General features: G+C 41.8%; 1 protein-coding gene across 1 annotated transcript in view; it reads left to right on the top strand.

Moving 5' to 3' along the window:
• ca10a (carbonic anhydrase Xa) overlaps window positions 1-22,301 on the top strand; it is a 171,456-nt gene extending 149,155 nt beyond the window's left edge. The window contains exons 5-9 of the mRNA XM_080788940.1: window positions 4,588-4,683; window positions 10,219-10,291; window positions 13,543-13,697; window positions 14,044-14,218; window positions 22,199-22,301. Coding sequence (XP_080645066.1) covers window positions 4,588-4,683; window positions 10,219-10,291; window positions 13,543-13,697; window positions 14,044-14,218; window positions 22,199-22,221 — 522 coding nt within the window. The 3' untranslated portion in view covers window positions 22,222-22,301. The remainder of the gene's footprint in view (window positions 1-4,587; window positions 4,684-10,218; window positions 10,292-13,542; window positions 13,698-14,043; window positions 14,219-22,198) is intronic.
• The last annotated feature ends 4,435 nt before the right edge of the window (window positions 22,302-26,736 follow it).

Raw genomic sequence — 26,736 nt, 5'->3', positions numbered from 1 at the left:
AGGTAATGAGGGAAAGCCCCGTGCAAAACAAAGGGAATGAAGCAGCCACAAGAAGAGAAAGTGAAGGAAATATTTATTTGAGTTGTCAAGCAGACTATGTTTTGATCATGTTCAATTACTGAAACAATGTTAGGCTAGGCAGCATAGTGTATCAGTGTCTTGTCTGTCTGTCTGTCTGTCTGTCTGTCTGTCTGTCTGTCTGTTGTCTGTCCATTTGTCTGTTCATGCAAGCCGACAATGAAAATGTAATAGCTTTCATTCAGAACATGATGAAAATGAAAATGTAATAGCTTTCATTCAGAACATGATAAAAACTGGGACCCCTCAGTGCACTTTGAGTCCTGGACCAAAGTAAAATGGTAACTAGAAAAGAGCTCTCCCGGAGTGCAGGTCTCCGCCGGTCCGGGTTGCCTACCATTTGCTCATTTACTCATTGATGTTTAGAAACAACCCTTCAGGATAATTAAACACCTCGGCTTTGCCTCTGTGTTTAATCATCCTGTCGGACGTTATTTCTCTACAACTCCCGCTGTGGCATATATTATCTCTTGTGTAACACTTTTCTCAACAATATGAGCCATTATTACATTATGAACTGTTATGTAAGGTTCTTAATATAACACATTATTACATGATTCAGTTATGCACAAATATGTTATGCGCTCAGTGTTATTACATTATCATAATTATTATTGCATTATGTGCTGTTATTACATACTATTAGTTGCTACAGGGCCGTCCACACTAAGAATGATAACTACAGTATAGTATGACGTTAACTATCAAGATAATGATGTGGGCATTCTGTAACAGTTGTGCCTAGCACACGCTGTGCGTTCTTAATGTGTCAGAGACACAAAATGGATATTGATGTTCCTGCATACGTTGAACAGTGACAGAAAAGGAAGATAAGAAGTGCATTTATGAAAATCAGTACTTATTGATCTCTCTCTCTAACTTTCTCTTTTTCTCCTCGACACTCTCTTCACCTCTATGCTTCTAAAAGAAACATAAGTGTCAGCAACTATTTAGTCTTTAGTCTTTATACAAATTGATTCGTCTCCCCCACACATTTCTAATATGTTCTATGTATTGTCACTGCTGTTGTATCCTTCTGGCTCACCTGCTAGTGTAGAGCTCCCACCAGGAGGACGTAGAACCTTTGTCCTACTCCTCCTGCCCCGGTACCTATAGGAGGATGTGCACTTTGTGCAGTCCAAATTATCTTACAAATTGCTCTTAATAATAAGAGCAATCTGGATGCTGGTGGCTCACCGAATGCATTATATGGATAACCCAGCCCATAGTATTAATTATATATTGAAACTTAATGATGAGTCTCTCAGAAATGTCATCTACCTTTTTGAACGTTGGTGATGGGTTCAACATCATACCCTGCGACATTTGAATGAACTTTAGTTGGATATAGGTTTTTCTATCATCACTCACATAATTTGCTAAAATTGTTGTCATTATAGCAGTGGTGTAGACTGTGCCATCTCACTGGCATGTCTGAGAGGTCATTTTGACTTCTGACTAGCGCGCACATGCACGCACGTTGGTGATAGGTTCAACATGATAGCCTGTACATTTGAATGAACTTTAGTTGGATATACGTTTTTCTATCATCCACTCACATAATTTGCTATAATTGTTGTCATTATAGCAGTGGTGTAGACTGTGTCATCTCACTAGCATGTCTGAGAGGTCATTTTGACCGTTTCTTTTATAGATTTTGAAGTTGATTATCTTTGCCCATGAAGCTTTCAGAAGGTTCCCCTTCCATGACCATCATCATCCATCACCATTCTATCATCTCAGAAATTGACATTGACATCTGAAACATTTTCTAAATATGAATTTAAGCACATGCTACTTCTGTCTCATTTTACTTCAGACATGATGCTAGTGTTAAAACAACTTAAAACGTTAGTTGTTAATATAGTTACCATTCTGGCTGTGGATGGCCCTTACATTTCTGACCTCACAACTTGATTTAATTATGATACTTTTGGAAATGATTCAATGCATCATGAAATCTCACCACAATTTGATTTGAATAAAAATACACCTAAATGAAAAAGTCAATAATAGAATTATACACCAAGTTTCAAGTTCTCACTGATCACATTTAATTTCAAGAAGTGACATTTTGGGCCCAAATAATAGATTATATACAATCCTAACTTTCAAATTGCTGCATCCAAATCGATGCAGTTAAACCACCACCAGATCAATGCATTACAATGCACTGATGCATGTTTACACACGTAGGGCTCCATCTCACGCCAGGAGCCCTATCTCCATTTTGGGATTTAGTATTGTGTAAGAGGCGTTCCCCCGTGAAAAAGGTGTGGTTTGGGCGTTACGCAACTTAAAGGGAATGGCACCTGCACACTGATTGGTTTAAGAGATCTATTATCTATAATACATTATGCCCTGGATATTGCCTTATGGAAGAGCAACACGTGCTGCCTGGAATACATTTATTTTAGATACAGAGAGTTGTTTTGTGTCCAGTATCTGACTATTCTGCCATCCACTCCACGACCAACACAGCCAAGTTGTGCTGCTGTGTTCAGTTTTCATGAGAACACGCTCCAGTTAATCTGGAAGAGGAAGGAAGGAATAGTAGGTTGCAATGGAGAGAGTCAGTTCCAGCCCAGTGCTTCCCACTCTTCCTGTTAGCATTGCCCACCTCTCTTCCTATATCGACTTACTGTCTTCATATATTTCCCCAACCCGGGGCCAGGCTAGCCATCATGCCATAAAGAGCCTGTCATGGCTCACAGCACCATCTGGGCCCGCAGCCCTAACCCTTCAAACACTATCCATGGTTACTGTAATTGAGTTTAACGGCATCTTGTTGGCAATGCCAGTTTTATTGACACTGATGGTAATAAACGTCATGACACAATAGTTTTATTTAATAAAAAATAAAGAAATAACACAACTTCAAGGGCCCCCGAAAGATCTCATTACGTCTCTCTCTGTTTCCTGACAGTTTGGCAGCCATAATATTGTCTATTTGCCAATCAGCTAAAGTACGTATTATATCGATAGCTGCAGCACCACTGTAGTTGAAACATTTAGAACTGCCAAAATCCAGTTTGAAGCCAACATTTCAAATTAAATAATGATATCAACTCCGTATATCAACTTCCAAAAACCTTCCTTTGGATGGATTTTGTCTGTGCCTCTATCCTTTTACCTCGCCCTCATCTCTCTCCCTCCCTGCCTGCCACATTGCATTTGGCGTCCACTCCTGGCTTATTATATAATACACTTTTATTTCCCACCACCAGCTGACTTCCTATGATAGGAAGAGAGAGAGAGAGAAAAAAACCCCTAATCAGATCAACATGGGTCCTAATCACTTCCTCTCTAGCCCTGATTGCATTTATAGACGTTCTGTCGCACTGTGCTTCCCTGATCGAGCATTTCATAATTACTCTCCCCTTACATTTGTTTATTTATGTCCTCCAGTGAGGTGCCTATGCCAAGCTCTTTTCGAGGGATTATGGTTAGAATTATAGTGGTGTGAGAATTTATTGTAACGCTGTTAATGAACTGCCCTCCTTTATATAATCGCAGCAGCCCTCTTACTGTATGTAATACTAAAACAAATACAAAGGTTTATGTGGGACTTGTAGTTCCCTTGTTTGACATGAGGTCAATCTAGAGAAGTTTCATTAGCACTACTGTGCAAATACAGAACTAAAGAGAGACCTATAAGTCTAAAAGCACATAGGAGTTATTTCTTTATTTTGTTCGTTCATTTTTTACTGTGTGTGTCAGTGTGTGTGTGTGTGTGTGTGTGTGTGACAGTGTGTGTGTGTGTGTGTGTGTGTGTGTGTGTGTGTGTGCGTGCGTGCGTGCGTGCGCGCTAGTCAGAAGTCTGCCCACATAGAAAAATCACTAAAGGGCATGAATATTGAACGGCTGGAGTGGGTAAACTATCTGTATGAGTTAAACATTATCCTCATAGCAAGAGACGGCGTCATGGTTTCCACATCAGCGTCTGAAAGGCCCCGCTAGCCCTTCATGTTACTTCTTTTATATTTCTCCTTTCATAATACTGAATATGCTGCTCAGAATGTACAGTATTAGGAACACTTACTCGAGCCGACCGGTTGAATACAGGTAAAGGCTCTGAACCATGCTGCTTCCGTCTGCTGAGTTCTAAATAGAGGCGGACATGAGGATTTTTTTTACCTGCCAGCAAGTACAGCACAGTGTGACATATGGTTTACCTTACGTAACATGAAGACCAGCAATTTTACCAGTATGAATGAAGTTTTATATTCATTGTCGCTCTCGTTTTCATTTATTAATATTCTTACTTAAGAAAGGGTGTGTGTGTGTGTGTGTGTGTGTGTTTGTGTGTGTGCGTTGCGTGTGTGTGCATATATACACACTGTGTGTGTGTGTGTGTGTGTGTGTGTGTGTGTGTGTGTGTGTGTGTGTGTGACATAATTTGTAGCCCGAAAAGTACTCATTAAATGGTTGGTTCTTGATGCAATAACAGGGTTTCACTAACATAAAGTTGTCTTTTGTCTGCCCTCCTGTATTTTCTGTATATTCCAGGTTCAGCTGATCCACTACAACCACGAGCTGTACACAAACTACACAGAGGCAGCTAAAAGCCCCAACGGACTGGTCGTAGTCTCCATATTCATGAAAGTAAGCTTCAAGTTTCATTTTTACTTCATGGTTACGCAATTTCAGTTGAGTTTTACTTCGTTTTTAAAGCAGGCTAGGTAGTTTAGTGTCGTTATTGTGTTTTATTTCAGCTAACTAAAACTTATCTATTATAGTTTTCGTAATTTAGTTTGTTTTAGTTAACTATAATGAATCAGGTATGTTTCTCTTTCTCGCTTACTGAAGTATCGAAATCCATCCTCCACTATAGCTTTGTAATTGACTGCATATACACATACCTACAGTATGTGTCTATGCAGTCAATTACAAAGCTTTAGTGGACACTGCACAATCCCATTCTTGTGCAGTGGAGCAAGGGTGCACTGCTATTGCTGTGGTAAGCATTAATGTAGAGATGTGGGAATTACAGACAAATAAATGAGCTCACTCTGCTTGGAAGTGCACCAGAATAGTCTCCACATATGGGCATGTCACGTTAGTGCCGTCCAATAGGATAGAAGATCATTTCATCATATCCTGTCAGTGTCATCAAATCACCATGAGGCAGACTATCATGTAGAGGTCTGTGTCTTTACTGTATGTAGCACTGCAATGCTGGTTCATAATCGCTTCCTGTCTAAATCCATGTTTCTCCACCAATGGGTTAGTATTCTGTGACACGGTCATGACTAAAGAACAACATTAACTGCGGGATATTAAGGGAGCATAGTCATTGGTCAGGACCAAGATGTGGGTCACTGTTTCATATAATACCAATACAACGGATGATGTAATTTGTCCTTAATTTATCCTGCTATCTCTCTCCGTCTTGCTCTTTCACTCTCACTTCATTGTGAGAGGTGTATCAATTAGCGATTCAATTATCCCGCTGAAGGGAAACAATTTGCTCTTTGGCTCTTTGTCAGAGCGATGCTGGAATGGAAGGTGGCAGCAGCAGTCCCTTGTCTCTTTGTTGTGGATGAGACGGCCCCTCCCCCCCCGGTGAGCTGCCCCTAGATCAGAGAGGCTGTGAGCGTCCCTGGCATTGTGTGAACTGAAAAAAGTAAAGTTCAGCCGCTAACTTCTAATTAGCTCCCCAAAGTCAATGCGGGACTGTCACTCAGTTTGGAGGAGAATCTGACTTGGGGTCAACACTCCTCTTCCTCCCCTCCATCCACCATGACGATAGTGGGGATTATGTATTCTACATCTAGGATGTAGGATGTAGAGGAGGAGCTGGGTAGGCAGGATCGCCCAGAGGAAATGGAGCTGTATCTCCGCTCACAACCTCCACAGTGGTGAATCATGCAGCAGGTGAATCCCCAGTCTCGCTCACAATAGAATGAAGTGGTCGTATATTATTATATACACATTCACAGTGTGCCCAAGCCAGGAAGGCCAAGCCATCTAGATCAGGAGCAAACGTAAAGAAGGCACTTGAGCATCTTGGACAACTTTAGGTGTCTTTATTGAAGGTGTTTGAAGGTGTAGTACAGACAATGACTGACATTGTTACTACATCTTCCTCAGAGTCATGATTCTGATAACATCAAAACGTCAGTCATTGTCTGTAGCTGCACCAATGCCTTACAGCAGGAGTTCCCAAACGGTGGTGCGTGATATGAAAAGGCGGTTTTATGGTGATTTTAACACAAACCGGTGAAAAAAAAGTCAGGTAAAAACACTGTTGTAAGGAGAAGTATAAAGCAGCTGTGTGTCTCTCAGTGCACTGAAATGTGTCTTTGATAGTACTTAAACCAGAAAACCAGAAAATATTTTTTGCATATTTTCATCTCTCACTCTCACCATCTTAGACTTGTTTGCCTATTGGTCAATACAAGCAGCATGGTGGCTGGTACATGACCAGATATAGTGTGTCAACTGCATAATTAGAAAATGTCCCTGGTTCAATCCAGACTGAAGATGTGTTCTGCCACAGCCTCTGCCCCTATACTGTGCACTGTATATTAGCAACATCGATCGTTCTATTCTCTGACTAATGCTGTCCATGAAGACCTTTTCATGATGTTGCTACACGCTGCCATGGCTTTGAGTGAGTCACAATGCCAGGAAACCCCCTTCCCAGGCACAGTGGCATGAGGTGCCAATAGGGACAGCAGTAGGACACTATTAGCTGTGTGGGGCCAATGTGGACAGAGGGTCACAGTGAATGCAGGGCGATAGAACAAGGCCGTTCACTCACTGTTGCGCTCATTGTGTGTGTGTGTGGGGGGGGCAGGTAGGCTGCCTGGTCTGCCTACCTCGTATTGGCGTTGCCTTATGCCCCTGATGGTGACGTAGGACGTGACGCAGAGGACAGTGCGAGGGCTACTATATGATAGGAGCCAACCAATCATATCAACGCTCGAGGGATACTACACGGAAGACACCGTCGTTCTTCCGGGTGCTTCAAAACGCCACTGAGCAACTTCCATTTAAGTTAATAGCGGGGGCGGGGCTGTCGCTCCTCAATCCGTTCTCTAGATACAGTATATTATAGCTCAATGATGTGCACATTTGACGCAATCCTGGGGAGTGTGGTGGCCTATGTATTACATTATAGGCAACTATATTATATATCTTATATAGGCAACCACACTCCCCAAGATTGCGTTGTGCAATGCCTGTGTGCAATTCAGATCAATGGGCTCTATGCACACAGAATTTATAACTCTTCCTACTTCCGCTCTGCTTCCCTATTTCCTGCGCTGATACCAATGAAGGCTCATAATTATGTTCTTAACTTCTTTCCAAAATGGTGTGTGTGCACATAGCCCATTGGTTCAGCCACTGAGGGAGCAATCTCGTTGCACAATGTCTGATGACATCTCTCTCCCTCGGCTGCTTGTGGGGCACACCTTATGCGATTCTCAGCCAATCACAATGCAGAATGACACGGCTTCCAGCTAATCACAGCGTAGAATTGCACACCTTCCAGCCAATCGCAATTTGCGTCCTCACATTTCTGTCCTCACTTTTCATAACCACTACTAAAATTATTAGTAACACTTAGTTACAATAAGCTGTAATAATTTTAGTTTAGATAGACCTTGTGAGGTCCTGGGCCTCATTAGAATTGAGACATTTAGCGGTTCGATTTAGGGGTTAGAATTGAACATGATTTATACCTGTTTGCGTGTCAGTGTCATGCATCAAAAAATGGCTGATCTATACAAAACGCATCGCGCTGAGCTTTACGGTTAAAAATTGTCGGGGCACGGTGGCACAGTCTGTAGTGCTGTCGCCTCACAGCAGGTCCTGGGTTCAATTCCCGCTGGGGACGCTGTGGGCGCTGGGGGCGTGTTCTCTCCTCCGTGTCATCAGTGCCCATAACCGAGGTAGGGCTGGCGAAAGGGCCTTTCTGTGTGGAGTTTCCATGTTCTCTGTGTGTGTGTGTGTGTGTGTGTGTGTGTGTGTGTGTGTGTGTGTGTGTGTGTGTGTGTGTGTGTGTGAGAATTACAGATATCGAACCGATTGAGTAGATTGATGTGACATGTGACTGACAGTCAGGGAGGAGCGGTTTGACAGCATGGCATGGCAGCATCATGTGTCAGACTGACATTTAGCCATTATGCACTGAAAGTTAGTCTCTCTCTGTGTTGCTCGTCTGTCTGTGTCTGTCTGTCTGTCTGTCTGTCTGTCTGTCTGTCTGTCTGTCTGTCTGTCTGTCTGTCTGTCTGTCTGTCTGTCTGTCTGTCTGTCTGTCTGTCTGTCTGTCTGTCTGTCTGTCTGTCTGTCTGTCTGTCTGTCTGTCTGTCTGTCTGTCTCTCTCTCTCTCTCTCTCTCTCTCTCTCTCTTTACTGGTTTCATATAGACTTCTTAAAAAAGTAGCACTTCTCTAATTGGTCGCTGGGGAAATAAGAAAAAGTGTCTATGAGAGAGAGAGAGAGGGAGAGAGAGAAAGTGGAAAAGAGATGGTGGGAGAGAGAGGATAGGCATGAGTGGCTGCTACAGCCAGCTGCATGGAGAAATGCATAAAGAAAAACGGGTCAAAGAGGAAATCATTTCTGTCTTGCAGTGATGGCAGTGTTCACATCGTTGTTTAATCACTTTGCCCAAAGACATCTCTTCAATTAGAACTGTGAGAAGTGAAGGCCGGTGGGGGATGTTGCGTTGTGGTGGTGTGTGACGGCACATGGAGACGGGTCTGACGGCACACAGGGAGGGTGTGAGTGTGAGGCGCATCCATCTGTTGTTAACAGGTTTTCCCACTCAGGCCGCTGAGTGTTTAGTTAACGTGTGAGCAGGAAGGGCTGGTGGTTAACAGTGAAAGGGAAAGGTAGCTCTTCAGGGAGTCCCTGCAGCAGCGACGGGCGGATCGATTCCAAAATATCCATACTTGTGTATGGATCCTGAAAGAGTGATAAAACGAAATGCCGTTGCAAATAATCGGCCAGGAATAGGAATGACTTCTCCTTCTTCTGTTGTTCACTGAGAGATTCACCAAGCATGATTATTTCACTCAAAAAAATTGATGTGTGTCAAAAGCTATTAAACCTACTAAAGCACATGAATCTAGAATAGTCTCAATTTTGGAAAAATGTGTGTGGTTGCCGCAAACACGTACATAGGCCCCTCCCACTATTTTTGCTAGCCAATTACAATGTCATGTTACCCCTTTTGCTGCATTTTGGAATTGCTTTTGGCTCTGGGTTGTGATTCAAATATGTCAATACGTCAATGTTTGCCAAAATGTCATGTTCGCGCCAATACGTCATGTTCACACCAATACGTCAATGTTCGCCAATACGTCAATGTTCGCCAATACGTCAATGTTCGCCAATACGTTTATGTTCGCCAATACATCAATGTTTGCCAATACGTCATGTTCACTCTAGTACGTCAATGTTCGCCAGTACGTCAATGTTCGCCAATAAGTCATGTTCACACCAATACATCATGTTCACGCCAATACGTCCAGTTCACACCAATAGGTCAATGTTCGGCAATACCTCAATGTTCAACGTCATGTGGCCGATATAAATGCAGTGAGTGCTTCTCACTCCATACAAGTGGAATTTTTACTGTATAAGAAGCCTTTTGAGAGTATTGGTATCGGAATACTAGGCCTACTAGCCTTGGTATTACTTGCCAGTGGGTCGAAAATTGTGGTATTGCCCATCCCTGCCTTGCAGCGTTCATAGCCGGAGGTTAAGTGCAGATAAGTTGGAGCCATACTCATACTCATGCGTAGACCTGGAAGAGTCTCTGAGGAGAACTTCTTAGCACTTCTCCCGTCCACGGCACCGGAGATGTTCACACATTTTGGCACCCTGTAGCTCTTTTTGCGTGCCCAAACATACTGACATCCACTGAGACGTCCCCGATAAAAGGTTGAGAGTGTGAATTATGGCCTGTGCTCAACTTAAAATAAATATAATTGTCAAGTAAATACATTTCCTTTTATCAAACTTTGTGTCATTATGCTCTATTGCTATTATTGTTTTCTTCACTGTCTTTACACACACACACACGCACCCACGCACGCACGCACGCACGCACGCACGCACGCACGCACGCATGCACACTCACTCACTCACTCACTCACTCTTTCGCTTTCTTATGTCCCTGTTTCAGATCGCAGAGACATCGAACTCATTCCTGAATCGGATGTTGAACAGAGACACCATTACAAGAATAACATATAAAAGTAAGTGGCCGCTCACGCCTGCTTTAAAGCACCTTTGCTTAAAGAGATGTCTAAACAGCTGTGTTAATGGATTGGAAGCGCCAGCTGCCTGCCATTTTCCCCCCGATTAGCTTCCTGTTGTACCGTGAGCCCGTCTCTAAAAGCATTTGCGGATATCAATTAGCTGCGAATGGTAATCAAGGCCCTGCAGTATAGCGAGAGATTTGCATTTTCTTATGTTTTTATTTGAGTACTTCCGTGCATACATACATACAGTGAGGCTCGGGGTGAGACTACTCTGCTAGGCAGCAGTCGACAGCTGCTCTCCAGAGGTTTCTCTTGCAGAGACAGCTAGCCAGCCAGCCAGCCAGTCATATTGGAGAACCAGAGCATCACTGCAGAGGTAGCCTGGGGCTACAGAGAAAAAAGAGGCCAATAATTGGATTAATGGGGGGAGTGGATACTTGGCTGAATAAACAGAGTGTCCCCTTGTGGTAGGGAGGCGTCGCACAAGCAGTAGTGGGTATGCGAGGAGCGAAAGCGAGGATGGGGGGGGGGGGGGGGGGGGGGCGGGGGGGGTCCTTGGGGTCCTGCTGGAAGGCCTGCAGAGCATGGACTCTGACAGCTGTCAAAACTGCCCTAGATACACTGACTTGCACACACTGGTGGACACTCTCTCTCTCTCTCTCACACACACACACACACACACACACGCACCGCCCCCTCATCCTTATGAGTCCTCAGGCATATCCCTCTTACCACTAGCAATGGTGCTGCCCCAGCACATACATTTTTCAAATTGATCTAGAGACACGCAAGCACACACGCACGCACGCACGCACAGGCATAGACAAACAGACACCACCATCCAAACGGAATTATTTATGCCGACCAGATTATCAAAGGTATCTGATACAGCTGCTCTCACAACTCCACAGTTTGTTGAGGGAGTGGTGCTAATAGAATCTGCACATGATTGATGTTCACAACATTTTAAGGACATGTTAGAACGAGAAGACAATTTTAATTTCATTAATGGAAATTTAAAGTCTGTTGGATTTTCATGTCTCTGCAAGTTGAATTTCCTTTGGCTTGCTTCTAAATAAAAACTATAGTATGCTTTGTGAAATGGTGAATTCATAGTAATGTCAATTATAAATTGTTGTCAATTAATTAATCTGCCATTGGCAGTGTTTTTGCAACGGATGTCTGGGGGGAGGATGTGGGTCTCGTCTATCGCCCGGTGAAGAATGATTGTGGCCGCGATCTTCCGCTCTTTAGTTATCTGTAGTTGAATTTGGCTTGTTATCGCCGAGTTAAATCCTTTAGCATCGGATCGGGTTTGAATCATGAGATTTCCGGGTGTATTCTTCTCTGGAAGTCATACTGTAGCATCATTGGTGAAGAGTGCCCTCTAGCACTCAAGTCATTTTGTCAGGCGATCAAGCGTTGGATGTGAGATGATGTAATTTTACACCAATGTGTTAATGGACATTGTAAATGTTTCACATTCAAAACTAAGCTATAATTGCAAAGCTCTGTTTATACTTGGGTGAGTATACCAGGGTGGCCCTGTTCCATGTCTGACAGCACAACATTATTTACTGGATATTTTTGGAATGTTGGGAGTAGGACAGATTTAGCTGTTCAAGTTCAAACCCCCTATTTTCCAACAAACCAAAATATAACATATATATTTATATGAGAATGCTAAATTATAATGGGTGCTGTTTTTCCTGTTTTCATTTGTGTTCATGTTTGTGTTTGTTTAGTTTTATGTTCTTCTGTTGGTAAGACAATGCAGTGTAGAATACTGATGCAGCTCAGTGGCAGCTTGAATTAGCATTGAGGGTGCAGTGGCCGACCGCCACTATGACCTCATCACAACAGGCAGAGAGGGTTTTGCCACCTATTTGTCAACGGAAGCTCAAACAGATGACAAGTTATTGAGAGTTGGCTAGTGAAGTGTGAAGAGAGAGTGAAATGGAGAGCGTGGGTGAGGGAGAGAGAGAGAGGTGGGGGGATAGAGAGAGAGAGAGAGAGAGAGAGAGAGAGAGAGAGAGAGAGGGTCCATTTAATTAACGTCCTGACAAAGAAGACAGTTTTGATATAAGGGCTTTTGTGACACAACACCAGCTAGCCTGTCATTGCCTCTTCCCAGCACAGAGAATGATATGTGACGTGACACAGGAGCCGACAAATAGTTGATGTAAGGGATGAACGTGATAAATGATGAGGTTTGTCATTGAAAGGGGGTGTGCTTAAAAAGTAAGTTATATTCATTAACACATTTTGTACATAATACGTCCTGAAACGTCATAAGGATTGGAACCGAGAGGTGCCTTAGACGTCTGTGGACGTCCTAGCGACGTCCAAACGACGCGGGGCGAGATGATAATATTCAGAATTATTCCTTTTTTTTTTTTTGGCATTTCGCTTTTCGCTTGCCGTATGCTAACGCTCTGTGCAAATATTAGCTTGTCATTGACTCCCATGTTAGCGCGGCGGAAAGAATGACTCGTATCTCCTGATCCAGGGCGCTCTCCGTGGTGATGAATGGATCGATATGCTGGCGCTGCGTTTCTGCTCCTCATCCGTCTCTCCCGCAAAATATGAACTCTTTTTGGAGTGTATATAAATATATTAAGATGATCGGAGATTTTGAGGTCACTTTGTCAGTCAACTTTTTTAAGAACGTATTTCCGGTTCATGGCTTTCAAAATAGAAGCGATCACTACTCTGGCGATTACTCTGGCGCAAGCAGCGCCTTTATTTTGATGCAGTTCCGGTACTAAATGTGTTAAACTCTAACCTTGAATTCAAGGGCGCTCGGGTTGTGCAGTGGTAAACAACTCCCTGCCCACCACCACAGAGGTTGTGGGTTAGAATCCATCGTGGTGCAACCGGCTTTGTCGGGCGTCTACACGTCTACACGAACACAAATACACAATGGGCCCGTGTTCGGGGAGGGAACCTGGGCAGGGAGGGTGACAATTGTCATTGCACATACTCCCACGTTCCCGTAGGAGCCTGGGGAGTGTTGGGCGGGAGGAGTAGATTGAAGGCTCCAGGTGGGGGCTCCTCACTGGCAGGTGAGACAGTAGGATACAACAGCAGTGACAGAAATGTGTGAGGAGGAATCAGTTGCCATAATGAGTAAATTGGGGAGAAAAGGGGGGGTAAAACATAATTGGCAAACAATGAATGTGCTATTATTTTACTTCACTATGTTCCCTTTTTCTAATCTACCCTTGTTGGTTTACTTCTTCTAGATGATGCGTATTTACTGACAGGCCTGAACATAGAAGAGATCTACCCTGAGACGCATAGTTTCATCACCTATGATGGCTCTATGACCATTCCGCCATGTTTTGAAACGGCTACATGGATCCTGATGAATAAACCTGTCTATATAACAAGGATGCAGGTAAGTGTCAGAACCAACACAACACACCAAGAACTAAGTTATTCAATGCAGGCCTGAGTCACATGAATGCCACAGCTAGGAATAGTGGAAAATATGGTAGTTCTATTTTGTGAGCTTTCTTATCTGAACTGTGGTCATGAATCATGATTAAGAGGGACAGCTAGAGGTGAAATTCTTTTTTACTTACTTATTTCTAAGCTTGGATTTTGTATTACCTTGTAAACCTCTGGCCGGCACACAGTGTAAGATGAGTCGAAACCCTCACGTCTTGTTTTACACATTATTCTTCTCAGAGTTTTGTCTTCCCAAATTGACCTGTCTGTTTCCTGTCCTTCTCTTATTTAAGATGCACTCCTTGCGGCTGTTGAGCCAGAACCAGCCCTCTCAGATCTTCCTGAGCATGAGTGACAACGTGCGTCCCGTCCAGCCCCTGAATAACCGTTGCATCCGCACCAACATCAACTTCAGCATGCAGGGCAAGGACTGTCCCAACAACAGGGCTCAGAAGCTTCAGTACCGAGGTATGTACTCACACGCACACACACGCGCCATCTAGGCTACTCGTGTTCATCTTGCAGTATATAGCAGTATTCAAGTCAAGTATACTCGACAGAAATTAATCTAGGCCTACAGTATGGCTTTATCTCTATCAAGAACATAATTAAGAATTATCTCCTTCTTACCCCAGTCAGTGCATTGTAGGATAAGGTCTCTTCACTCTGAGAGATAAAACGGAGATAGTTGTGCAGGAATTCATAGAAGATGGATACAAAGGAGGGTGATGAAAACCTTGACAGAGGTAGTCAGTTACACAGTCAACCACTGGCATTGGCACTGACTGGACAGGATGACTGACTCTTCTGCCTGTTGACAGGCTGATGAATGACTTAACAGTGCTCGGAGCCGACCCCAGCCTGCTGCTCTCTGATCGGTCTGTTTACTACTAACTGGACGACTGCTGCAAACAATTTGAATGTTACCCCCAAAGTGTAAATACAATACAAAACAAGCTACCACCCCCACTTTATTCTAAAGCACATACACTTGCTCACACACACACACACACACACACACACACACACATAGTATTCATTGTGATTTGTGTGGGATTTACTGTGCTGTAGCCGACAGACACCATTATCTTTCTGTACATCCCTCTTTCTGTCTCTCTCATCTCTGTCTGTCTTGGTCCAATCTTCCGAACGGCACAAGGCAGTGCTAATGGAATGCAGGTGTCATTTATTCGCTTTGCACCCCTGTTGTCTAAGGCCAAAAACACACCAAAGGGTCGGGTTGGGACAAAACGTTTTTTTTAAGGTAAACCACACCAATGCAACTCATTGCAACTCAATGAGTTGCATTGGTGTGGTTTACCTTAAAACCGTTTTGTCCCGACCTGACCCTTTGGTGTGGTTTTGTGCTCGCTTAAAAATATCAAGTGCCTAGTATTTTGCATTGTTGGGTATGTTGGTCCTCAAACAAGGTGTCACTCTAGGGGCTCGATTAAGCAGTTCCAATAATATTACATATAATATTACAGTTTTAAGAGATGGGGGCGTGTGGAATGTCATATAGCAATTTTGGGCATGTTAAGAAGCGCTTTCGACACCCCGTGGATTGCGCAAAACGGCATTGAATTAGTCATGGGAGTGTTTAAGGAGTGTTTGAGACGTACCCAATCAACATGTCCGTACTATTCTCTTTACCAGTCAGCTGATGTCACATACGGAATGCGCACTTTGGGGATCGTGGTATTACATTTCTTCATGCTGGCACCATAGAAGACATGACATGACTTTGTCACATTTGGGTTAATTATTCCTATTGCACTGCATGCTGTCACCTTTATGCCTCAAAATAATTAGTTTCTATTGAAAAACACCAGTAAAATAAAGTTTATTATATTTTATTTAATTCAAGTCACGATGAAGGAATGAGTTGAATGCGTGCTGCGTAATGCTGTGCCTGTGGCCCCGATGGTATATGGTCTTCGCTCGTAGCATTTTATTGAAGAAGACTTGAATCGGGTGTGATACAGCGTATGAAAGCAAAGTTCCCAAGGATTATGGAGATGTTTTTATTTTTTTTAAAGGTTGAGAAATGAAAATTATGGCCGTTTCTAATCTCAACATTTTACCAACTAAAGCCGCAGAAAAGAGCGCTGTTGCCATGTCTCATAGAAACAAGTAAATAGGTCTATAAAAATAATCCCAAAGGAAGCGCATATAACAGGGGTCTGTAACCTATTTTAAATGAATTGTTTTTATTTTCTAGATGGTGAGTCTGCCATATCCACACCACATTAAAATAAAAAACATATTTTGATTGTCCACAAATATAAAGTTCTTCCATCTTTTTAAATATTTTCTTGCACATTGTTATAATGATCATTATATATCCCCCTGCAGTCAGAGTTCATAGTCGTACGATATGGGCTATAGCCCACGGTCCAAAATGATGAGAAACGAGGCTAACTTTTTTTTTCAAAATTTCAAAAAACATGGGCTATAACCCATCGTTTTTTTAATTTTTTAATTTTTTTCAAATCCTCAAAAATGATGAAAAACGGCGTGCCATAGTATGCCGTACGATATGGGCTATAGCCCACGGTCCAAAATGATGAGAAACGAGGCTAACTTTTTTTTTCAAAATTTCAAAAAACATGGGCTATAACCCATCGTTTTTTTCATTTTTTTCAAATCCTCAAAAATGATGAAAAACGGCGTGCCATAGTATGCCGTACGATATGGGCTATAGCCCACGGTCCAAAATGATGAGAAACGAGGCTAACTTTTTTTTTCAAAATTTCAAAAAACATGGGCTATAACCCATCGTTTTTTTCATTTTTTTCAAATCCTCAAAAATGATGAAAAACGGCGTGCCATAGTATGCCGTACGATATGGGCTATAGCCCACGGTCCAAAATGATGAGAAACGAGGCTAACTTTTTTTTTCAAAATTTCAAAAAACATGGGCTATAACCCATCGTTTTTTTCATTTTTTCATTTTTGTCGAATCCTCAAAAATGATGAAAAACGGCGTGCCATAGTATGCCGTACGATATGGGCTATAGCCCACGGTCCAAAATGATGAGAAACGAGGCTAACTTTTTTTTTCAAAATTTCAAAAAACATGGGCTATAACCCATCGTTTTTTTTCATTTTTTCATTTTTTTCAAATCCTCAAAAATGATGAAAAACGGCGTGCCATAGTATGCCGTACGATATGGGCTATAGCCCACGGTCCAAAATGATAAGAAACGAGGCTAACTTTTTTTTCCAAAATTTCAAAAAACATGGGCTATAACCCATCGTTTTTTTTATTTTTTCATTTTTTTCAAATCCTCAAAAATGATGAAAAACGGCGTGCCATAGTATGCCGTACGATATGGGCTATAGCCCACGGTCCAAAATGATGAGAAACGAGGCTAACTTTTTTTTTCAAAATTTCAAAAAACATGGGCTATAACCCATCGTTTTTTTCATTTTTTTCAAATCCTCAAAAATGATGAAAAACGGCGTGCCATAGTATGCCGTACGATATGGGCTATAGCCCACGGTCCAAAATGATGAGAAACGAGGCTAACTTTTTTTTTCAAAATTTCAAAAAACATGGGCTATAACCCATGGTTTTTTTCATTTTTTTCAAATCCTCAAAAATGATGAAAAACGGCGTGCCATAGTATGCCGTACGATATGGGCTATAGCCCACGGTCCAAAATGATGAGAAACGAGGCTAACTTTTTTTTTCAAAATTTCAAAAAACATGGGCTATAACCCATCGTTTTTTTCATTTTTTTCAAATCCTCAAAAATGATGAAAAACGGCGTGCCATAGTATGCCGTACGATATGGGCTATAGCCCACGGTCCAAAATGATGAGAAACGAGGCTAACTTTTTTTTCCAAAATTTCAAAAAACATGGGCTATAACCCATCGTTTTTTTCATTTTTTCATTTTTGTCAAATCCTCAAAAATGATGAAAAACGGCGTGCCATAGTATGCCGTACGATATGGGCTATAGCCCACGGTCCAAAATGATGAGAAACGAGGCTAACTTTTTTTTTCAAAATTTCAAAAAACATGGGCTATAACCCATCGTTTTTTTTTCATTTTTTCTTTTTTTTCAAATCCTCAAAAATGATGAAAAACGGCGTGCCATAGTATGCCGTACGATATGGGCTATAGCCCACGGTCCAAAATGATGAGAAACGAGGCTAACTTTTTTTTTCAAAATTTCAAAAAACATGGGCTATAACCCATCGTTTTTTTCATTTTTTCATTTTTTTCAAATCCTCAAAAATGATGAAAAACGGCGTGCCATAGTATGCCGTACGATATGGGCTATAGCCCACGGTCCAAAATGATGAGAAACGAGGCTAACTTTTTTTTTCAAAATTTCAAAAAACATGGGCTATAACCCATCGTTTTTTTAATTTTTGAATTTTTTTTCAAATCCTCAAAAATGATGAAAAACGGCGTGCCATAGTATGCCGTACGATATGGGCTATAGCCCACGGTCCAAAATGATGAGAAACGAGGCTAACTTTTTTTTTCAAAATTTCAAAAAACATGGGCTATAACCCATCGTTTTTTTCATTTTTTTCAAATCCTCAAAAATGATGAAAAACGGCGTGCCATAGTATGCCGTACGATATGGGCTATAGCCCACGGTCCAAAATGATGAGAAACGAGGCTAACTTTTTTTTTCAAAATTTCAAAAAACATGGGCTATAACCCATCGTTTTTTTCATTTTTTTTAAATCCTCAAAAATGATGAAAAACGGCGTGCCATAGTATGCCGTACGATATGGGCTATAGCCCACGGTCCAAAATGATGAGAAACGAGGCTAACTTTTTTTTTCAAAATTTCAAAAAACATGGGCTATAACCCATCGTTTTTTTCATTTTTTCATTTTTGTCAAATCCTCAAAAATGATGAAAAACGGCGTGCCATAGTATGCCGTACGATATGGGCTATAGCCCACGGTCCAAAATGATGAGAAACGAGGCTAACTTTTTTTTTCAAAATTTCAAAAAACATGGGCTATAACCCATCGTTTTTTTCATTTTTTTCAAATCCTCAAAAATGATGAAAAACGGCGTGCCATAGTATGCCGTACGATATGGGCTATAGCCCACGGTCCAAAATGATGAGAAACGAGGCTAACTTTTTTTTTCAAAATTTCAAAAAACATGGGCTATAACCCATCGTTTTTTTCATTTTTTTCAAATCCTCAAAAATGATGAAAAACGGCGTGCCATAGTATGCCGTACGATATGGGCTATAGCCCACGGTCCAAAATGATGAGAAACGAGGCTAACTTTTTTTTTCAAAATTTCAAAAAACATGGGCTATAACCCACCGTTTTTTTCATTTTTTTTTAATCCTCAAAAATGATGAAAAACGGCGTGCCATAGTATGCCGTACGATATGGGCTATAGCCCACGGTCCAAAATGATGAGAAACGAGGCTAACTTTTTTTTTCAAAATTTCAAAAAACATGGGCTATAACCCATCGTTTTTTTCATTTTTTCATTTTTGTCAAATCCTCAAAAATGATGAAAAACGGCGTGCCATAGTATGCCGTACGATATGGGCTATAGCCCACGGTCCAAAATGATGAGAAACGAGGCTAACTTTTTTTTTCAAAATTTCAAAAAACATGGGCTATAACCCATCGTTTTTTTTCATTTTTTCATTTTTTTCAAATCCTCAAAAATGATGAAAAACGGCGTGCCATAGTATGCCGTACGATATGGGCTATAGCCCACGGTCCAAAATGATGAGAAACCAGGCTAACTTTTTTTTTCAAAATTTCAAAAAACATGGGCTATAACCCATCGTTTTTTTCATTTTTTTCAAATCCTCAAAAATGATGAAAAACGGCGTGCCATAGTATGCCGTACGATATGGGCTATAGCCCACGGTCCAAAATGATGAGAAACGAGGCTAACTTTTTTTTTCAAAATTTCAAAAAACATGGGCTATAACCCACCGTTTTTTTCATTTTTTTTTAATCCTCAAAAATGATGAAAAACGGCGTGCCATAGTATGCCGTACGATATGGGCTATAGCCCACGGTCCAAAATGATGAGAAACGAGGCTAACTTTTTTTTTCAAAATTTCAAAAAACATGGGCTATAACCCATCGTTTTTTTCATTTTTTCATTTTTGTCAAATCCTCAAAAATGATGAAAAACGGCGTGCCATAGTATGCCGTACGATATGGGCTATAGCCCACGGTCCAAAATGATGAGAAACGAGGCTAACTTTTTTTTTCAAAATTTCAAAAAACATGGGCTATAACCCATCGTTTTTTTTCATTTTTTCATTTTTTTCAAATCCTCAAAAATGATGAAAAACGGCGTGCCATAGTATGCCGTACGATATGGGCTATAGCCCACGGTCCAAAATGATGAGAAACGAGGCTAACTTTTTTTTTCAAAATTTCAAAAAACATGGGCTATAACCCATCGTTTTTTTCATTTTTTCATTTTTGTCAAATCCTCAAAAATGATGAAAAACGGCGTGCCATAGTATGCCGTACGATATGGGCTATAGCCCACGGTCCAAAATGATGAGAAACGAGGCTAACTTTTTTTTTCAAAATTTCAAAAAACATGGGCTATAACCCATCGTTTTTTTCATTTTTTTCAAATCCTCAAAAATGATGAAAAACGGCGTGCCATAGTATGCCGTACGATATGGGCTATAGCCCACGGTCCAAAATGATGAGAAACGAGGCTAACTTTTTTTCCCAAAATTTCAAAAAACATGGGCTATAACCCATCGTTTTTTTCATTTTTTCATTTTTTTCAAATCCTCAAAAATGATGAAAAACGGCGTGCCATAGTATGCCGTACGATATGGGCTATAGCCCAAATCAAACAGTGCTTTTTGCATTTAAGAGGTGGTCAGACCCATGTCTTATCGTTATGCGAGTGTTTTTAGTTCAAGGGGCTTAATAGCAAATTGCGAAAATAATTAACATATGGACACTCCCACAATGCTAAAATATTCAGGAACGTCGTATGCCATATGTGTGTGCGTTCAACACGGCCCGATACGGCTTCCATAATACGATTGGGCGCAGAGCGAGGCCAATTCATGTATTACCACATGGGTCAAAGGCTGCTCCTTTCTCATTTCCTTAGAAAAGAATGCCCATCTGCCCCCTTCTAGAATGTGCAACTGGTTATCACGTGAAGACTATACTGAAAGCCCAATTTATATTTGCGTATCCATATGAGTGGAGCTATTCAGTGCTGCCAGTTTTGGGAGATTTAAACTTGCTGCCCCGACCTGGCTGTCCACCTCAAACACATCTCACTCTCAAATAAACTATATACGGACGGTACACAAAGGCACACGCACACACACAAGCACGGACGCGAACAGATATCACTTCACACAAACATCTGCAAAACTCTTGGAGTGCAGTGTAAGCGTGCACGTGCACTCTCACATGTGGAAGTGTATTCAGTCATTTACAGAGCGAATTCACAACCCCCACCACCCTTGTTACCCAGGAGAACAAGCCAGGAAAACACAAAAGCTGAGCTGTGAATTTAATTTCTCTGACTCATTTAAAGATGTAAATAGCTTCAAGGTGAACCAGGGAGGCGATGCATCTCATTAGAAAGGGGAAACACAGCTAATTGGATAGTTTTGTACAGTTAACCTTTAGGGCAGGAGAAACACCCCCAGAGTCGGGTTATCTTGGGGGTAATTGAATGTGATTTATTTTAGGGGGTGATGATGTGGAAGGGTGCAGATCAAAGTGTATGTTTGCTTTCCTCCCTGACCCTTTCCACCCGCAAAAGAACACAATCTGTTTAGCCAGCTCCTTTTACAACTGAATCCAATTCATTGGAATAAGAAGTCTCCAATCAGCCAAACTGAATAATTGCAGGATATAAAACAAAATATTCAACAGTCTCACATCAGTCTTTTTCAGCTGCATATTGTTGGGCAATATACTGTATATATGTTACTTATTATTACTTTTACACCCCCCCCCCCCACCTGCAAAAAAGGATCCTACAACAACACAATATGTTTAGTCAGCTTATTTTAGGACTGAATCCAATTGTGTTGAATAATAATATAAGTAGAGTCGCCAATCAGCCAAAAAGGCTATAAAATAAAGCAGCAATCTCTCTTGACCTTTTAAATAAAATGTTTTCAAACGGTAGCCAACAAATCCAGAGTAATATGTAATATGTTTTTTACAAAGTAAATAGTTATAATATTACTGTTTTGGCAGAGTAATACCTTACTTTACTCGTTACTGGAAAAGGTTATAATATTACAGTAATATGTAACTAGTAACTCGTTACTGCCCAACACTGGTATAACATAGGGAAGAAAACTCATTCAGCAGACTGTCCCCTATTATTGTGTAACTGCTACATGAAATGCTATGCTAGTGGAGTTCTATATGTTTTGAACTAGCATTGTGACCAGTACAGTGACTCCTGTCCTTTGACTCTCTTCCAGTGAACGAGTGGCTGCTAAAGTAACCTCCCACGGACAAGTGTGGAAACGAGTGATGAAGGCAACGGACTAGGAAGAGCGCAAATGGAGATAGATGGAAAGTGTGTGTGTGTGTGTGTGTGTGTGTGTGTGTGTGTGTGTGTGTGTGTGTGTGTGTGTGTGTGTGTGTGTGTGTGTGTGTGTGTGTGTGCGCGCGCGCGCGGTGGGTAAAGAACTGAAGCAGGGATCAAGGCTGCATCTCATCTAAGATTATTTCATGGCGTTGTATAAAGAAGAAAAAAACCCACACTAAACATTTTCAAAGACTGTATTGTGAGTAAAGAGACTCTACTTTTCATACATTGAGAACTATTTGAACCCCTGTCCTAACACATGCTAACTAGCCCCAGTACAAATAACAGTATATCTACATTTTGATACTGAACTTTTTTTGGGAGAAAAAAAACATGTTGAAAATGAACTTAAAAACAAACAACGGAAGCATTTATTTAATAGCCTCCTTAAACAGTGCTATGCTGGGACATTCAAGCCTTTTGTACATAAAGAGCTATACTGTTGATGGGAAATTTCAAGGACTAAGTCACTGCCCCCTTCTGGTCAAGATGAAGTGGTCTGCGAGAGTCTTTGATGACCTGTCATAGTTGTCACCAACAAGGCATGCTAACAGCAAAAAACAAGCGTGAAGGATTGCAGCCTTGCCTTGTCAGTTTCAGAAAACGCCACATTGTCTAAGGAATCGTGCAAATTATTTATAGGCTTTTGGGCCGGAGAGCAACCTTGAGTGTCTTGGCCTAGTTTGTACATATTATAATTATCAATACTGCTGAATAATATGTAAAAAAAAAAAAAAAAAGAAGAAAAAAAAAAGTAACAAACATTCAAAAGATATATCAAGAGGAATAAAAAAAGAGATACAGAAAATAAGTTGAGTATTTTGAAATGCTCGACGCACTTTGAATTCTGGAGCAGTTCAGAGTCTGAGCTGATGCCTTTTCTTTCTGTTTTATTGTTTACAATGGTCATACACTGTGTTTGAGTAATGTTATCAGCCCAATAAATGTGTCTGGAAAGTTCACTTTGGAAAATGCTTCACTATACACAGATCTGGCATACTGTATCTGTACCTGTTTTGTACTGTTCCATATTAAATGTATTGATATATCCATATTCACCCTCCAAGCCACGCTCGATACGGTGGGTTGTTCTCTTGAATCCTCGATATACCAAAGCCTTTCTTTTATCTTATACATTACTACTAGATCATGCAATGCAATACATTCTCAGAATCCCAGAGTATCCCACTGGAGCCGTGGCGATGGCATTATCTCCTGTCTGATGTGTGTAACAGAATTATAATTGTGGTGGTATAGTGGTACGCTCTCCCGCCGCGTGCGATTCCCACGTGTCCAAGACGGAGCTTCATCAGGATGCGGAGCAGCGTATCTTCATGACCTGCCAAGGTCTCTCAGATCAGATCAGCGGTCACTGGGGGGACAAACGGGCCAGCCGGGGAAGGAAACTTCTAATCCGGGAAGGCCACTCTGTGGTACAGGTGGCTGAGGGGGAATACCGGTTTAACAATGTGGGGCAGATCTATTGAAGACACGCTCTCTCTCTCACCCGCACACATGCACGTTTGCACACCCGTGTGTGTGTGTGTGTGTGTGGACGCACAAGCGCACGCCCAGTCGCACACACGCAAATCATTATGCTCTACTCCTGGTAGATTTACTATCCCGTCTGCCCATGTGTTGGAGTCGAACAGCCTGCGCTGTGTTCATGCTGTGTTTCTCCTAACTGGGTCTCTCTGCATTGATCCTGTCCTCCTCTGCTCCTTCATTATCCCCCGATCAATTCAGGATGCCTCTTCACGTTGCCCAGATGTGGAGAGAAATACTGCTTGTGTGTGTGTGTGTGTGTGTGTGTGTGTGTACTTATACGTTCATGTGTGCCTTTTTGTGTGGTTCTGTGCTTCCCCACATGTAGTAAACGGTAAGAGCAGCAGTGAGAGAGAGTTGCTTCCATACTCGGAGCCCACCGGCGTCCAAGGTTATGGATGCCATTATTTTACCTGATCTAGGAGAGGCAGAATTGAGCCGAACCTGGAGGACAGACGATAAATAATCCCAAAGATTTAACCTCAACAACCCCCCCCTCACCACCACCAACACCCCCCACCCCCCGCACACACACAGTTGAATAATCCGCTTGAGTCTCACAATGGTGCAGATGCCGTAAATCTCCCAGGACCAAGGCTATCTGGTCCTGCCAAAAGGAATGAATGTTACGAGGTGTGTAAAAAAACAGAAATGGTGCAGTCAGATGTTCAGGGGGACATTTAATGATATTACATTAATAAGAGCATAATAAGGCTATGCCATGCAGGGAGTTGGACTGGAGCGGAACAGCTGCTGAGCCAAATCGAAAGTGTGTGTGTGTGTGTGTGTGTGTGTGTGTGTGTGTGTGTGTGTGTGAGACACGTCACCAGGGCTTGCAATCAACCCTTCTCTAGTGGAGTCAAACTTTTCTCCTTGGCTCAATAATTATCTGCAGTGTTTTATAATGCATGTATTTATCTATTTGTCCTTGTATATTCTGTATATTAAATACATAAAATACACATTTATACACAGGTTTCACTTTTACTCCAGCTTTGATTGGCTTACCCACCTTCAGAACAAATTCAACCTTAAATGAGAGGCAGAATATGGGCGGGTCTTGAGACAGACTTCACCTTGCCTCAACTAGCGAATGAAGCCTGTGGTAATTAATTTACTTAACATTACTTAGCATTTAAGACAGTTTACCTTTAGCCTAATATTTATTTGTGGTGCTATATGGGTCAGTATCCTGGTGTCAGTATCCTGCTCAAAATCCTGTTTTGTATATTGTGGTGCTAATACATAAAATATAAGTGTTTGGTGTAAAACTGGGACTATAAGTCCCTGAGTAATTCTATTAGTGTATTTACACATTCATGTTTATTTTCCAGTGCTGCTTATTGTATTTGGTTTGATATGTCCGACCGTGCCTCTTATTATTTACTTAGCCTGAGGCAGTTCTCGATGTAATTGCTTCAAAGGCCACAGTTTGGTTTCGCCCGAAGGCGAAACCAAACTAACAAAGCCATACTGAGATATGTACAGCATGGACCCACAGCCATAGCAATGTTAGCATGTAGTATTTGCTTTGCACACTGACTTTCAGAAGGACAACTTTAAAGCAGCACAGAAATTCCCCATGATTGTGTGCCTCAGTGGACCAACGGATAAGTCAAATGATATTCGTAGTATACCTAGTAGAAGTGTGCCGGTTCGAACCCCGACATACTCAAATCTTTACTGACACTTTGCATTCCACACTAACATCAACTAGCACAGAAAAGCTGTGTTGTATTAACCAGCAGTTAGCTCAGTGTGATCAGTGGCTGTGTTGGTGATCCACAGGTCCAGGGTTCAAATCCCACATTATGCACACTGACTTTCTTGAATAAAAAATAAAAACTCAAAAGCACCAGGAGACGTCTGCTGAATGCCCCAAGGTGCCTTGGCTCAATGGTGTGGAGCGCTTGACCCAGTTGCCAGCTTCAGACAGTTGGCCGGTTCAAGTCCCATGTCATGACATCAAGGTGCTGGGAAGGACCATCGGGAGACGGTGCTCTCTCCCCCTGTTTCCTGAAAAGTAACGGTTGGGGGTTATGCCGTACGATATAGGCTATAGCCCACGGTCCAAAATGATGAGAAACGAGGATAACTTTTTTTTCCGCAATTTCCGCAATTTCCATTTCCGCAATTTCTGCAATTTCCGCAATTTCGGAAATTGCAGAAAATTGTTAATTCCGCAATTTCCGCAATTCCGCAATTTCCGCAATTAACATTTCCGCAATTTCCGCAATTCCGCAATTTCCGCAATTTCCATTTCCGCAATTTCTGCAATTTCCGCAATTTCGGAAATTGCAGAAAATTGTTAATTCCGCAATTTCCGCAATTCCGCAATTTCCGCAATTAATATTTCCGCAATTTCCGCAATTTCGGAAATTGCGGAAATTGCGGAAATGTTAATTGCGGAAATTGCGGAATTGCGGAAATTGCGGAATTGCGGAAATTGCGGAATTAACAATTTTCTGCAATTTCCGAAATTGCGGAAATTGCAGAAATTGCGGAAATGGAAATTGCGGAAATTGCGGAAATTGCGGAAAAAAAAGTTATCCTCGTTTCTCATCATTTTGGACCGTGGGCTATAGCCTATATCGTACGGCATAACCCCCAACCGTTACTTTTCAGGAAACAGGGGGAGAGAGCACCGTCTCCCGATGGTCCTTCCCAGCACCTTGATGTCATGACATGGGACTTGAACCGGCCAACTGTCTGAAGCTGGCAACTGGGTCAAGCGCTCCACACCATTGAGCCAAGGCACCTTGGGGCATTCAGCAGACGTCTCCTGGTGCTTTTGAGTTTTTATTTTTTATTCAAGAAAGTCAGTGTGCATAATGTGGGATTTGAACCCTGGACCTGTGGATCACCAACACAGCCACTGATCAC

The sequence above is a fragment of the Protomyctophum bolini genome (genome assembly GCF_963924005.1).
Source record: "Protomyctophum bolini genome assembly, chromosome: 18".
Taxonomy (NCBI): Eukaryota; Metazoa; Chordata; class Actinopteri; order Myctophiformes; family Myctophidae; genus Protomyctophum; species Protomyctophum bolini.
This window is presented reverse-complemented; position numbering and strand designations above follow the sequence as displayed.